Source organism: Podospora anserina, chromosome 3 (genome assembly GCF_000226545.1).
Source record: "Podospora anserina S mat+ genomic DNA chromosome 3, supercontig 1".
Taxonomy (NCBI): domain Eukaryota; kingdom Fungi; phylum Ascomycota; class Sordariomycetes; order Sordariales; family Podosporaceae; genus Podospora; species Podospora anserina.
In genome coordinates this window covers 399,927-414,866 of record NW_001914832.1, presented here as the reverse complement: position 1 = coordinate 414,866, position 14,940 = coordinate 399,927, and the positions used below count along the sequence as shown (strand labels likewise).

The following is a 14,940-nucleotide window of genomic DNA, read 5'->3' as shown; positions in this document are numbered from 1 at the left end:
GGAACTGTATAACGGCTTCCATTTACCCTGGGTAATATGGCTTTTCAGAACAGCCTTGAAGAGTGTGGGTAGGTAGTTTTCGCCACGAGTAAGCACTTTAACATTTAGCAGCGCGGATTCCATGTCTCGACCTAGAAACTCTATCGGCTTGGATTGGATGAGCCATGGCAGATGCATAGGATCCCATTAGAAAAAGTGCTAAAACTCCCATAGTTTTGAGAGCACTTCCCGAGTCCCCATTCCGCATCACTAGTAGCTCCAGTTTGTCCTCCACCTGCGTGATATTCGACGCCCAGCACTGTGACTCTAATACTGTATCTTCCCTGGCCTCCTAGCCCTTTTCTTGTTCTGAACTCGCGGAGACCAGTTGTACTCTTCTGGCTCCGGCTCCGGCTCCGGCTCAGGCTCCGGCTCAAGCTCTACTTCCGGTCCCGGTTCTGGCTCTTCTAGCGAGATGGGAGGTGACCTAATAGAAGATGTTTCCCGTTCTCGCTGTGCATCGGTTTCTTCTATCTTCACCAGAGATTCCATGTCGCTATCGTAGTCGCCAGTCATAGGGGAATTGCCAGCTGCCTTGATAGACACAAATACTGAGTCTGAGAAGCGAGTCAGAAACAAAGCACACGGTGAACTCGAATACAAACATGAGACATCAAGCTTACCACCACTGGCCCGAAACCCCGCGAACCTCTTACAAGTCTCAAGACCGTTTCGCAAGACATTAAGCTGTTTGGTAAGCTGTTCACGTTCGGCGCGATTCTCTTCGGACTCTCCCGCGATGCGAGAAATCAGCGTGGCTGACATCTCATACACGCCGAGTGGGGAGAGAATGTTGTGCAAAACAGAGATGAGCTTTGTCTCAATGACCTCAACAGCAACATCATCAACGAAACGTTTCAAGGCAACCTAAAAAAGTGATGACGTCGACCGTTAAAAATTGTACTTGAGGCAAATATAGTGGAGAGAGGGAGAGTGCAAGTTCTCACCTTATAGTAGGCGTTCAGGCAATCCAAAGCTTCGTTGGCTGCAAAGCGGCACATATCTGGCTCGTTGGTGTCGGCAAGGGACGTAACCAAGCTCTGGATATCCCACACAGCAACATCGCCGGAGTCAGGATGCGCAATCAGCACGCTGGTTAAATCATTTGTGTCAGAAATCTGGAAGAAGTTACGGAGAATTCTCGCTGTCCTCTTGGAGTCCCTCTCGCGCCGGACCTTCTGGAGCGTTTCGGTGAAATAATGGTTGTATGTGATGGGATGACCCTTTTGATGCGGTGCAACCAGCTCGGCGGTCTTGTCGGCTACCTCCCTCCTGATTCTTTGCATGGCAGGCCCAGAGATCTCGTTCTTCAACCCACGAGAGGTTGAGCGGTCTGCAATGTGATCGATGACCAACTCTAGAAAGCGACCAGCAGCTCGCCACATCTTCTCGACATGCTGGCGAGCAACCTGTTCCCAGTGCTGAGATTGCTCATGAAAAAGCGTCACAACAACCAGTGGGTTGAACGTGCCCGGCAGCTCCCGTCCACGGGTCCTCCGAATCACCTCCTCAATGTGGTTCAAAAATTCATCCCTCGTCACCTGCCGTGGTTTAAGCGAAGCCCCGAGGTTTGATGTTGACTCAAAATCCCCAATGACCCGAAAATGCTCCGCCTTTGCCAACTCCTTGGCGAACGCTTCATTGAGGTTCTGGATGACAGCTCGGATGCGCTGTTTATATCCAACCGCTGTCATTGCGTCCTCGAAGAACTCGCCGTTGTAACTGCCGCTCGTTGAAGCCGTAACTAAAGCCTGGAACGCCTGGCTTAGGTGAAGGAGGTACCGTCTTTGTTCGTCAGGCGAATCTCTGGGTTGGCCGAGCGTTTCGAGCTGAAGTTGACAGGCTTTGAACTTTTCGTCAATCTCGCTCAGCAAGCTTGGGAGTTCAGCTGCAATCTGTCCCAGAAGAACCTTGCTTAGACGAGTCCTCAAGTTGGAAATGCCGAGATGAGAAAAGAGCAACCCGGTCCAGGAACCTTTGCGGAAGAACTCTGCTTCGTTGGCATCACGCTCACCCAGAGTTGAAGTGCCTTTCTCAGAATCCATATTCCTCAGTACATGCCAGCCAAGGCGGAACTCGAATTGCTGGTTTCTTGCGAGAGATAGATAAAGAGCTTCACGGTCAGATCCTGGGGTCAAGTCATCGGGCTTTGTGATGACCCCCAATGTCCGACTACCAATGCTGTCCACGGCACGCGCCAGCTTGAGGACCACCTGGTTGGCAAAGTCATTCTTGGCAGAGACGACAGCCAAGATGATGCACCTGGGCTCGTTCATATAGCCCTGCACAACTTCTTGGATAAGCTCAACATCGGAGGCCGACTGCTGCTTTGTCGGAGAGTGAATGAGACCAGGCAGATCAACGATGGTGAGGTGCGGACGGTCAGGACCTGTGATTTCAACCCTGAGGATGTCTTTGGCGAAGGCTTCACCATGTGTTGAAATGCCCATCGCAAGCTTAGCCTCGTCGATCAGCTTGGGGAGACCCGCAAAGTCGTCTAGGTGTTCCTGGAATCCACGCAGCGAAGCCTGTTCAGATTCGGTCCGAGAGTCGCTTGGGACGATAGATACTTTGGCGCTTACGTGGGGTGTCCGGCGCAAAACTAACTCGGTAGGAAAGCGAGTGCAGAGGTTTCCATTGACTGGGAACGACACCCCCGAGATGGCCTGTAGCACGGAGCTTTTGCCTGAAGATTGATCTCCACACACGATGATTTGAGGAAGGGAAACATAGTTGTTGATCCCGTTTAAGCGAAGCTGATCGATGGCGTCAAGGAGTTCGAGCTGATCCTGGGAGCATAGCTTGCTCAGGACCTCACTCTCGAAAGCCACCATTGCGCAATGATGAGAGAGGCCTGTAAAGCCCAAGAGACAGAGGCAGGCCACGCAAATAGGCCGAGAAAGATGACACTGGAAAGGAAAAGCTGACTACCTTCGGTAGGTTGGCAACGAGTGTTGGAGAGGGAAAAGAGTGAAGAGGAGAGAAGAGTAGAGAAGAGGAGAAAAAGAGAGAGAGAGAGAGAGAGAGATGAAAATGGGTATTTGTAAGACTGAAGGTGATGGATCAGCAATCTGCTATGAGTTGCATAGTGCGCAATTGTAGGCCTCGATGCATACCAAGAGGTTTTTTTTGGCCATATAGAGACTGTACCAGCAAGGTGCCCAGCCGACCCGGAAAGACAGCGGAACATATTGGACAAACGCTTCATGTGATTGTCGTAGGTGATTGGTTCGTTCACATCCCGCCCGACTGCAGTTGGCCTTCCTGTGTTGGGCCACATTTCGGGCTGTTTTTGCAGCCGCGATGAGCCACGATGATGGATTGAGGCTGGGAATGGGCTTCCCCTTGTTCCGGTGTGCAGATAGGTATCTAGGAGGTAGGTACCTCTAGGCCCCTCCTACTATCTATCTGGTTTCCAACAAAAATTACATGCAATTAAGTGAAGTATTAGTGTTCAAGAGATGGCAGATGCAATGATCGATGACTGAGAAACCTACCTACCTTTCAATGAGGCTTACTAAAGAAAAAGTGAGGCGATGCAATGCATCCTTCACAGTGTGAATCAAAGAGTGGACTCTTCGCTGCTGGGCAGAGGACCATGCATACGTAAAGTCGGTAAGGTGCCCTTTCCCGTGTTCAGAATAGGACTTTCAATGGGCGGCATTTATGCGCTTAGGCTGGGACTATCACAAACAAACAAGATGAGATCCCGTCACTTTATTCGCCTCTATCCCCTGCCTTGCTTCCCCCACTTGTCTATGCGGTAACGTGCTTCCATCATCTTCCTCCTAGCCACACGATCATCTATACCAGCGGGTTACCATGACCCCCAACAGCAATCCCTCATTGATGAATGACAAACCTCTGCTCGCCATTATACTGCTGATAAAACGATGCGCCCGACTGCAAGATGGGAAAAGCCGATGCAGGCCAGAACTTGGCCGCAGCAATATTCTGACCCGCGTTGGACAGAGCAAGCTCGTAAAAGGGAGCAGACCCGGTTGCATTAGCAGTCTGGACGCGACGGAACGACCAGATGATGCTCGGGTCGGTACATGTGGCGAATCCGGTGTCGGGAAGAGAGCTGGAGCCGAGCGGCGTGCCAGAGAAGCCGCACTCGGTGGCGTAGGGCATCTGGTTGGTGGCTACCTTGAATCGAATGCTGTGGAGAGAGGTTAGAAGAGAGCGTGAAGGAGGTGGGAGGGGAAAGCATACGTGCAGAGAGTTCCGTGGGGGATGCAGCCGGCGGTAAACTCGGAGACGTCAAACTCCTGAGCATCGACACGGGGCTCAAGGGGAGCAGCGACGGCAGAGCCGAGCAGGGCGGTGAGAATGATGGCGGCGAAGGACTTCATCTTGGATATTTTAGTGTTCAGCTATGAAGCTTGGGGATATTGAATGTCAGTTGAGTAGGTATTGAATCCAATGTTGACTTGTTGCGTGCTGATTGAGAGAAGGGAACTCTTGACACAGCTGGAAGCATCCTTTTTATACCTGGCGATGCCTTCACGCTATGCCTTCAACTTCTTATAGCGGTCCGCCACCATCCTCATACGTTTCTCAACATTCCTGATATTTTCAATAGTCTCAGTATCACGATGATCGATTTCGGAAGTTCGTGAAGTAGTAACGTTGCTACGAGGCGGTGTTTCGCAGGACCGCTAAGGCACGGCCATCACGAGAGCACGCTAAGCATCAGTACGAGAATTCTGGAAGACACGAGGTTGCATAGTGGTGCTTACATGTAGGTTGAGTGGGCTGATGATATCTCGAATTCCGGCTCAGCGGCGAATCTTGAAGTGGTGGTGAGTAATCGCATCTGTCTACCTACGTCAGCACCAATATCACCGTCAGCCAATGATCTTTTTCCCCGGTCCCGAAAAGGAAGTCTTGCTGGATATGGAAGAGTGGATAAATATGCTTTCCCAAGAATTCGTGGGCACCCTTGCCATGCTCGAGCTCAAAAGCTCGTGTTGAGAGTTGTATTGACACAAGAGACTAGGTACACAACTTCTTTCACCTGAGCAATTCCCAACCAGAGCAGCTCTTCGGGAGCTTAGTAACTCCTCAACAATGTCCCTATTCAAGTTTATTTACGTCATGCTCTTAAATACATTATTACGATACATACATTAACATCGAACCGCCCAACTTCAAAACCACCTACTCAGTTGGCCTCGGCCAGAATGTCATCCGCAGCCTTTTCGGCCACCATCATGGTCGACACAGCAGTGAATGTTCCCGGAATCCTGGGATACACACTAGCATCGACCACCCTCAACCCCTTCACGCCTCTGACCCGGAACTTGCTGTCCAGCACGGCCATCGGGTCACCGTCAGGACCAATAGGGCAGGTCGAGCTGGCGTGATGACCCCAGCTAGTATCCTTGATGTAAGCTTCCAGCTCCTCTCTCGTATTCGTCCCCGCACCAGGGAGAATCTCGTTCGTCCGGACAGGCTGCTTGCGCAGCGCCTCCCGCGCGAGCTCAATACCCTCAACAATAGTCTGGATATCCGCCCTCCAGTCTCCACTGCCGGTGTCGAAGTAGTTGTAGTTAATCTCGGGCACGTCCAACGGGTCGGCGGACCGAAGGCGCACAAAACCGGCCGTGTTGCGGGGGTGAGCCTTGAGGACGGCCCAGGTCCAGAGGTCGGACTCGGCAACGGCGGCGTAGCTGTAGCCCGGGTAGTACCCGTGGAAGTTGACCGGGCCGCCAAAGACAAACGTGTCGAAGGAGCCGTCCGGGGTGGTGGTGGACTTGGAGAGCATGGCGGCCGCGAAGCCGTTGGAGGCGTAGGTGCCGCGGTCACCGAGGATGGGACGCTGCCATTTGTCGAGGCAGGGGTCGTCGGTGGTGTTGAAGAGGAACGTGCAGTCCTTGAGGGCGTTGTAGGAACGGGGAGCGCGGGCTGTCACCGCCGTCTCGTAGTGGTCCTGGAGGTTGGCGCCGACACCAGGAAGATCGACGAGGACGGGGATGTTGAAAGATTTGAGCTCGTCCTTGGGGCCAATGCCAGAGAGCTTGAGAAGCTGGGGCGAGTTGTAGGTGCCGCCGGCGAGAATGACCTCTCTCGAGGCGCGGGCAGACCCGGGGGTTCCCTTGGCTCCAGTGGACAGAGGGCTGGCGCGGTAGAGGTAGGCGCCGTCGAGGAACTCCACACCAATGGCCCTGGGAGGGGAAGACTTCTTGTCGAAGATGACCTTGGTGACATGGCAATTGAGGCGAACATCGAGAGGGTACTTCTTGCTGCCGTCAGGGTTCTTGGCGTCCCGGACGGAGACGACAAACTCGCGGGTTCCGAGACGGGTTCCCTTGTCGGTGCTGATGGGGATCTGGTAGTAGGCAGGCTGTCTATCACGGAGACTGCTGTCCGCATTGAGGTCGCCTGCGAGAAGAGTGCCGACGTTCAAGATCTGGTTGCTGAGGCTTCCGAGGGCAGAAGCACCGCCGGTCAGGGTGGCCAGCAGTTGAGGATCTTTGAGGGGAATGGTCAGGGGGGCAACCTCGGTGGTGAACCAACCATCTCTTCCATGTCCCTTGTAAAGACCGTTGATATACTGCTTCCTCTCCATCCGGGCAAAGTACTTGCGCATATTGTCGGGCCGCCATGAGCTATCCCCCGTAAGGGTGCTGATGTAGTTAAAATCAGACTCGTGAGGATACACGGCCACCATGGCATTGTGCGAAGTGCACCCGCCAAGTGATCCAGTCCTGGGGTAGAGAACACCCTTCATCTTGGACCCTTTAGGAGGGTTGAGGCCAGAGTAGATGGTGCCATCTGGTGTGTCGTAGCTGGTCTTCCAGTCTCTTGCCTGGCGTTCGTCGTCGGCATAGTGACGGACGAAGAAGTTCCAAGCAAGCTTGGGGTCTTCGGATACTCGTGCATGGTATGCTGGTACGGTGTAGTTGATGCTCTGTCCCTGATCGTCGCCGGCCTCGATCAAGAGTGTTTTGTGACCGGCAAGGGCAAGACGCGCAGCCAGAGGGCCACCTCCTGCGCCGGAACCAACTACTACGTACTCGTAGCCCGTGAGGTCAACGGCGCGAACGAGGCTGAGGCTTGCACATGCAGCCCCGAGGGCCAGGACACGTTGGAGAAACATGTCAGAGCGGGGAGGGTGGTGAGAGGGGGCAGCCGAGGAGAGGATGCTGCTGTCTGCAGTCTCCCGTCTGAGGGGTTGCCGAGGATTTTGTGTCCGCAAGAAAGCACATGCAACATCGTGACATGTGCGCTTCCCAGGGGCTTGGTACTGCCCTGGTCGGTGATGCTCTCCTCATTGAGATGCTGCGAAGTTATGCCTGAACAGGGGGGTGATCAGCGGCGTTTTGCCAATCTCGTCGCATTAGATCCAAGCTTTCTGGGGTAAATCGGATCCGTTTTTTCGCCTTGTCCAATGGCTTCCCTCACCCAAAGTTTTAGCAAGCTGCATTGTCCCTGATGAATTCGCATTTCGTGTTCGGTTTGGCTGGATGATGACGCTCATAACAAGACGAAATTTGTTGGGCCATCTTCAACTGGAAAAGGTTTCTTGGCGACACTTGGCGCGTCTTCCTGCTCTGAGACAAGATCTGCGGGGTTGTGAGATTGCAACGGTTTAGTGGCTTGATCAGCGATCCAATGCTGCCTCGGTCGGTGATGGTGCTAGAAACAGCCAAAGGTGTGTGTGACCTGGGGATGCCAGGATCACGCCTGATGTCACGCTGCAGTCTTTTCTCCTCTTTGTCCGCAGCCATTGTCAACTCCGCCCAGCTCCACCAACCTTTACATGATTGAATGATCACGACTCCATCTTGTTATACTGATCATCCTGCTGGAATACTCGTGCTATTGTAGCAACCGATGAATCGCCGCATCATGGTGTCGACACGAGTCATGAGTATGGCAAGTAGCAGTCTCATAATCATAGGCAGGTGACTCAAGATTTGTGCTTCCAATATATGAATGGGTAAGGTATGTGTGGCTGACAAAGCTCTGTCTCGCTTTCCCAAGGCTTGTGTGACTGATTGTATTCGACCGCTCTATGAGTGAATTTCCCCCAGTCCAATTTGTCCGACAGAGACAATATAGGGTCAGCATGCCAGCACAACTTCGTCATGAAAGACCCCAACTTTAAGAATTCGGGGATTTCACCGCCATGCAGGGTTAATCAACGTTCCTCAAAGACTCACCTCAGCTTGCACCTTGTTGCAGGGTCTTGAACATTGGGTCCGCATTGAGACGACCATATTCACTAAAACCACCGTCATGGCGAGTCTCGCGATGTTTTGCCATCTATAAAATCCCCTCCGACAGCTCATCCAAGGGGCTCTCCTTCCATCCACACCGGCTCGAGTAAGCCATAGTTCCAGCCTCAAGCTTCCCGAAGATGGTCTCCGCCACCGCTCTCCTCCTGGGCGCAAGCCTCTCCTTCGTTTCTGCCCACCCCGGCAATCTCTCTCCCCGTCTCACGGTCCCTGGCCGTTGGGAGTCCCTTGGTGGAACTTTTGCCCCCTATGCTCCCTCTGTCGTCGCCTGGGGACCCAACCGTCTCGACCTCTTTGGCGTCGGGCTCGACAGCGCCATGTGGCACCGTTGGTGGGACGGCCGCTCGTGGAATAACTGGGAGTTCCTTGGTGGACAGCTCACCTCTTCACCTATCCCCGCTGCGTGGGGTCCCAACAGGCTCGATCTCTTCTCTGTTGGGGTCAACAGTTCACTCATGTGTGGGCTTTTTATTTTCCCCCTTTGTGAACACATGCTTACGCTGTGATAAAAGCCACAAGTGGTGGGATGGCCGCAGCTGGGGTGGCTTCGAGGATCTTGGAGGCCAGATCGAGGGTGACCCGTCCGTCGTGGCCTGGGGTCCCAACCGTCTGGATGTGTTTGCCAAAGGCAAGGATTCGGCCATCTGGCATAGATGGTGGAACAGGCGCGCATGGGGAGGCTGGGAGTCGATGGGCGGTCGCATGAAGGGTCCCACCTCGACGACTGCTTGGTCTGCCAACCGTCTTGACCTGTTTGCCGTCTCGGCTCAGGACTCTTCTCTCCAGCATAAGTGGTGGGATGGGAGCAGATGGAACAGCGGATGGGAGAATCTCGGCGGGACTCTGCATTCCGACCCTGTGGCGGTGTCTTGGGGGCCGAATAGGATCGATGTCTTTGCTGTTGGTGCGAAGAGGGACTTGATTCACAAGTGGTGGGATGGGCGGAGATGGGCAGGCTGGGAGAGCTTGGGTGGTGTGTTGGAGTTTACGCCTGTTGTGGTTTCGGACCAGGCCAACAGGCTGGATGTCTATGTCATTGGAACTGACAGCGCGTTGTGGCATAGATACTGGGACGGCACCGCTTGGAGACCGTGGAGAAGCCTTGGTGGGACTCTAGTCAGCAAGCCGGCTGTTGCTTCCTGGGGGCCTGATCGCGTTGATGCGTTTGCTTTCGGCACTGATTATGCTATTTGGCACAACTGGTGAGTGCGGACCGGTGAAAGGGATGGACGTATGGCTGGAATCTAGCCCACCTTCCACACATTTGTCGACTGCGTCTACTAGCCATTCGAAAAACCTTCAAATATAGTTATCATCCAATATCATTCATCCCATCCATGTCCCAACCTCTCTGGACTTGTATGCTATTTCCCCCCAGTATCTGAACGGTTAGCCCACCAATAGATGGCCAATCGAGGGTTCTCCAACCCATGCGGAGTGATAACGACCCAGGCCTGGAACGAGTGCGTTCACCGTCCGGAAGCCATCACGTCCATCAGCGCTCATGAACTTTCGGATATCCACCCGACTGTCTCTGCTTTCCACTGCGTCTGGTCGTGGCATGTAAAGCATCCGGAATCGCCATTCCAGCCCGACATAACAGTCCATCATCGTAGCTAAACCTTGGCGCTCTTGATGTAGATGCTCCGCATCACGTCCCTCCCTCTCCGCTCGGTTTGCGGCACCATCTTTTGTCATCTCATCCTGCTCATCCTCCGAGATCTTGTCACCATTTCTCAAGATAACCCTTCGGCAGTGAGAAAACGCCTCCACACCCTTCTCGTAACTACCACCGCCCAGCTTCTGCCCCCAGATAATAACCCACACCATCATGTTGAGATCCTCATTATGCCCACTCGTCTTCAACGTCTTTGAAACGGTGCCCAACGCCTCAATAATCCAGTCGTAAAAGTCCCCCATCGTCAAGACATGCCCATACCCGCCCCCCTCGTCCCTTTTCACAAAGCAATAAGCCTGTTCCCGCACAGTGACCACCCCCCCGGACGGTTCCCTCTCCATAAACCCCATCCTGGTGTGCACCCCCCTCCAGCAGCCCATCCTCCTCCAGCTCGCACCCTTTCTCAGCATCCTCTCTCTCTTTTCGTCACTCCAATGCGCCAGCCTTCCCTCTTGTGGGTTGCCATTTGAATGAGGCTGTGAAGCCCGAGCGGCGTAAAAGACACCCATCTCACCCAGAAAGGCGGGGTGAAAGAACAGGGAAAAGACAGTCTTGAAGAAGGGGTTGATTTTTCGTGGAGAGGGGATGAAGGACGGGTAGGTGGTCCAGGCGGGGTCGGGGAAGAAGAAGAGGTGGCGCTGGAGGAGGGGGTCGGTATCGAGGAGGGAGTGCCAGAGGCGGGAGACGCGGGTGGTGCTTGTGATGAGGTCGAGAGGGGGGAGGTGGAGGAATATTTGGGAGAGGATTTCGGGGATTTGGAGGGCGGTAGGGGTGGTGGTGGATTGTGTTGTCATGGTGGTGTTTGGAGCTGAGAAGGATTGCAGGGTAAGATGAGTGACGCTGCTTTCCTGGGAAGAAAAAGTTGCGAGTTTGCGACGTGTTTTACTGCCGGGTACTTTGGTGTTGATTGGGTGAGGTGAAGTGAGGAAGCCACTTACTTGTCGGCTGGGCTGTTGGCTTGGTGCCTGCATGTGGGGACATGGTCACAATTTTGGACTTGAATCTCGCCCAGTGCAGTGTGCAAACCTGCCTGCTATCAAGCTTGGTCTATAGACAAAAGCTGGTAAGAGTTTTCTCTGACCACTTTTGAAGTGCGGGAATAGAAACGATAAGCAATTGCAAAATCGTAGCCCGTGATCACCTATACCCCCGATAATGCAGGTTGGTCGCTCGTGCAACTGTGATGATTCATTCTGGCTCACCCCCTTTTCCAACGCAACGGGTGAATGATGTTCATTCAAACCATTATGAATCATTGTGAGCTTCATAGTAAGCAGTAACAAATGAAGATATGAAGACCTAACATGTAGAAATGTTTTGAATACAAAATGCTGCAGTTTTGTCGAATTGTAGATGCCATCGTACTCAGCCTTCATGTGCAATCAAACCACCAGACAGCAGACCCAGGTCCAGCCTAGTACGGTAAGATATATTTCTTCTCTTCAAACACCGCACCGCCTGCAACCTGATGACAAAGAAACTCGTTCCCTATTCCGAAAGTGAACAATTATTCCATGTGGAAGCGAACCAAGTCATGAGCCGACATCGTCTGACTGCAGTGGCTGCAATAATCCAGTGTGCAATATCTTTTTTCAATTGTTGTACAGTCATTTGCTGACGTTGAAATTCTATCCAAAGCCCCTAGTAAACACCGCAAGATTATGGGCTCCCTTCCTTTGCCCTGACTGTTACAGTGACAGCAATTACCTCCTCTTCCTTGAGGTTCGGGTCCGAACCCCCTATTTCCGGCCTGTCGACTTCACTTGGTCTCAGTTCCTCTTGGCTGCCCGCACCGCTCGTGTTATAACACATGGCGGTATACCCCGAAATTCCCGGCTGCAACTTCAGACCACCCTCCTCGAGTGGGATGCCTCGCAGGTTGACGGCGCACGACGAGAAGGTCTCTGTTCTTCTGGTAAATGACCTCCTCACTGAGATCTCGCCACCCGTCATTTTGTAGGCGCTGTTGCTGAGGGGAAGGCTCGGACGCGTAGTGAGTCCTAGCCTGTAGCCAATGGACTTGGCCAGGGGTTGCAGTGTGGCGAGGCAACCGGCCGTGATGGCCAGGCATTGCTCGACGGTGGACCAAATGGCAATATCGGTGGTGTCGTAGAGAAAGTCCTCGCTGGCAATGTGGTGCATATAGGGGAGGCGAACAACAACGGCGGCGCTGGCTCTGTCGAACAGTTAGCAGACGAGAAGAAAGTCGGAATGCAACAAACATACAAACAACCCAATCCCATGAGGGTGATCAAGGCAGCCTTTGTCCGTGTCCGCATGTTCAAATGTGACACAATCCATGCTGGTAAAAGAGCGAATGTAAAGTCCGACATGATGCTCATGGCACTGAAGAGGTAGGCCAGGCCAATCACAACCTGCATGTCGATGCAAGTCCCGCCGTCGGGGTCCATGTGCTTTGTCCAGAAATGATACACTGGATAGCACTGAAAGAGTGACACGAAAAAGAAGGTGGCGCAACTGGCAACGGTAATGATGGCGGAAAAGTAAATGATCCAGCGGTGGACTCGGCTGATGGTGACGCGCAAGAGGAAGTAGGCGATGGAGAGCTTGGAGAGGATCATGGTGGCCGAGTAGGCTAGATAGCAACACCACCACCACTGTGTTTTGTCAGTTTTTGGACGCCTTGAAGAGAGTTAAAGATGGGACGAACTAACCTTCTTGGCGGTCGCATTGTTTTCTGGGGGGAGATCCTCGATATGCTGTCCGGTACCGTAGGTGACGCCGGCGATGGAAAAAGAACAGTAGGCCGAAAAGGTGATCATGGCTGCGGCCATCAGCCAGTCGTCAACGCCAAAGGCGCGGACGAGTCGTATGCGGACATAACATCGTAAAAGCGTGGCGATCAGGGCGAGTCCCAGAGCAGCTGCATCAATGGCAAGCAGCGGAGGCCCGCGATCTGTGATCGAGAACGGCCTGACCGTGTGTTCCATGCCTCCTCTCGATTCCATTCATATACCCGTGTCTGATGTGGTCGTCCCGGTTTGGTTGGTGTGGAATGCCAAACGTCTTGACATTTGGCCGAATCGATGTGGTTGTGAGGCGGCCACTACCGATATGCCGCCATCAGGTTCCACGAGGTTGGCAAAAACAAGAGTTAGTCCCCTAAAAAAAAAAGGGGGGGGGGGTAGGGGGGGGAGAAAAAAGCTATCAACAAAAAGAAGAAGAAATGGGGAAGGTAAAAGCGAGGGGGGCGATTTACCATCTCATCTTTCCAGTCAGTCGCCCGTTCCAGGGGAGTCTTTTGAGATGAACCATGGGTCGCATAAATAGAGATTTCGTCCGATCTGCATCCAAGCGTGCATGGATACAGAGGGCGAAAGTGTTGTGGCATTCAATGCGGGCTTGATATTAACCGGCTGGGATTGCAGGCGAACTAGAGCCCAGCAGATCGCATGTCAAGGTCGCATTTCCCTCCAGAGGTGAAAACGAAACAAACCGGAAGCATTCGGTACCATGTGCTGCGGGGAATAGCGTCAGGTACAGGCATGGGGTTCAACGGTGCATCGCTTGTGATCCTTGGCAACGGTAGTATGGTCGGTAGGGCTGCCGCCCGCAGCGGGGGTCTATCCGGATTCCGTCGTCGGTGCATGTTCATGGGGTATTATTTGGCCGAGTTGAGGTTATTGATGCGATAGGTCTTGGAGAGGTTCATTATTTTCCGCTATCAGTTGACAATTGAGAAGAAATGAGGCCAAAGTGGGAGCAAGAACCAACTGCAGGCAGCAGAGGCGCAATGCAGTTAGGGTCGCAATCACAACTTCCAAGGCCGAGCAGAGGGAAACCTTCCAGAATGGGGCCGGCCGGGATGTCCGGACTCAAGCGGGGCTTGGCGTCCGGAGACTGGGTTTGAATCTGGAGCCCACTGCGGCATGGAGGTGTTTTGACAAGTTGGACGGAGGTGATCGGCAGGAACCGTGGACACGAATTGTCGTGATGTTTCAAACAGCCACTGCCCCACCCGACAGCTCCAGGAATGCCTGCCTGCTTTGTCACTGCTGACCCGAGCCACCTCAGGGACAGGTCTCCAGCTGACAGCAACCGACTGCACTGCTCCTTCCTCACTACCATCCCTCCAAGCCTCGCGTATCGTCCCGCCACCGACTCGGTTGCTTGCTCCTGCCTCGAGTGCAACTGCCTTCCCTCAACTCCTGTCAGGCATCAGCCGATTGCTGTCAAGTTCAATTGCTGTCACGCACTTTCCCCTCTTCCACTCGGCAACTTTGCTGTCACTGGCAACAGGCACTGCCGGCAACAGGCACGGGCTGCCCAGAAGGTGCCATCTGCTGCTGTTAGTCGAGCCTATTTTTTTGTGTGCAAAAACTGCCCCTCTTAACAAAAGGCAATCATGTCACTCGAACCACTCTCATGCCACCCCGTGATATCTGACAGACATGCATTCATCGAAAACCCGTCACAACATAACTGTGGCCCAGCAAATCAACAGTCGTCATTTCCTGTTCTTGTCTTTCTTGGTGCACCAAACAATCCCTTCAATACCATTTCCATCAATCACCAGATCATCGCCAATTTCCCCAGCCACAGAAGAAACAAACAAAACAGACCGAGTGCCCCGAAAGCTACACATCGAACGACCAAAGCATGGTCGTGAGTCTTGGTGTCGATTTCTGACATGACACGGTGCCTCTCGGTGTGTCTCTCGGTTTCGGCGGTCTTCTCCTTGGTTTTGACTTCGGCGAGCTTCATTTCGCGTGCCATCTGGCGCCCTCGGAACTGGCGGTCCAGTGCGGCTTGCTCTCTTTCTCATGATCGCGTTGCTTTTGGCGGTCGAGCAGGACGGCGGTCGGGATGATGTATTGCGCAATCTGGGGTGGATGGGTTGGGGCTGGCATTGTGATGAGCTAGATCCCAGTCAGCAAAAAACATGCTGGCAAGACGGCAACAGTAAACATGGGAGGGGGCGTTCTTTCAGTATCACGCGGATCCTTTACGCGTTCG

General features: G+C 53.4%; 6 protein-coding genes across 6 annotated transcripts; 1 reads left to right on the top strand and 5 right to left on the bottom strand.

Moving 5' to 3' along the window:
- Positions 1-306: 306 nt before the first annotated feature.
- Positions 307-2,873, bottom strand: PODANS_3_1080 (uncharacterized protein; the record flags this gene model as incomplete). The annotated part of the gene is made up of 2 exons (XM_001903337.1): positions 307-770; positions 923-2,873. The coding sequence occupies 2 exons, from the start codon at positions 2,871-2,873 to the stop codon at positions 307-309; spliced, it is 2,415 nt and encodes an 804-aa protein (XP_001903372.1).
- A 1,009-nt stretch (positions 2,874-3,882) lies between these two features.
- Positions 3,883-4,394, bottom strand: PODANS_3_1070 (uncharacterized protein; the record flags this gene model as incomplete). The annotated part of the gene is made up of 2 exons (XM_001903336.1): positions 3,883-4,201; positions 4,255-4,394. The coding sequence occupies 2 exons, from the start codon at positions 4,392-4,394 to the stop codon at positions 3,883-3,885; spliced, it is 459 nt and encodes a 152-aa protein (XP_001903371.1).
- Positions 4,395-5,206: 812 nt separating this feature from the next.
- Positions 5,207-7,144, bottom strand: PODANS_3_1060 (uncharacterized protein; the record flags this gene model as incomplete). The annotated part of the gene is made up of 1 exon (XM_001903335.1): positions 5,207-7,144. The coding sequence occupies one exon, from the start codon at positions 7,142-7,144 to the stop codon at positions 5,207-5,209; it is 1,938 nt and encodes a 645-aa protein (XP_001903370.1).
- Positions 7,145-8,407: 1,263 nt separating this feature from the next.
- Positions 8,408-9,491, top strand: PODANS_3_1050 (uncharacterized protein; the record flags this gene model as incomplete). The annotated part of the gene is made up of 2 exons (XM_001903334.1): positions 8,408-8,742; positions 8,798-9,491. 2 exons carry the CDS (start codon positions 8,408-8,410, stop codon positions 9,489-9,491), a joined length of 1,029 nt encoding a protein of 342 aa, XP_001903369.1.
- Positions 9,492-9,674: 183 nt separating this feature from the next.
- Positions 9,675-10,934, bottom strand: PODANS_3_1045 (uncharacterized protein; the record flags this gene model as incomplete). Its single annotated transcript, XM_001903333.1, has 1 exon — positions 9,675-10,934. The coding sequence occupies one exon, from the start codon at positions 10,932-10,934 to the stop codon at positions 9,675-9,677; it is 1,260 nt and encodes a 419-aa protein (XP_001903368.1).
- Positions 10,935-11,622: 688 nt separating this feature from the next.
- PODANS_3_1040 (uncharacterized protein) lies at positions 11,623-12,914 on the bottom strand (the record flags this gene model as incomplete). The annotated part of the gene is made up of 3 exons (XM_001903332.1): positions 11,623-12,133; positions 12,190-12,581; positions 12,639-12,914. 3 exons carry the CDS (start codon positions 12,912-12,914, stop codon positions 11,623-11,625), a joined length of 1,179 nt encoding a protein of 392 aa, XP_001903367.1.
- Positions 12,915-14,940: the final 2,026 nt, after the last annotated feature.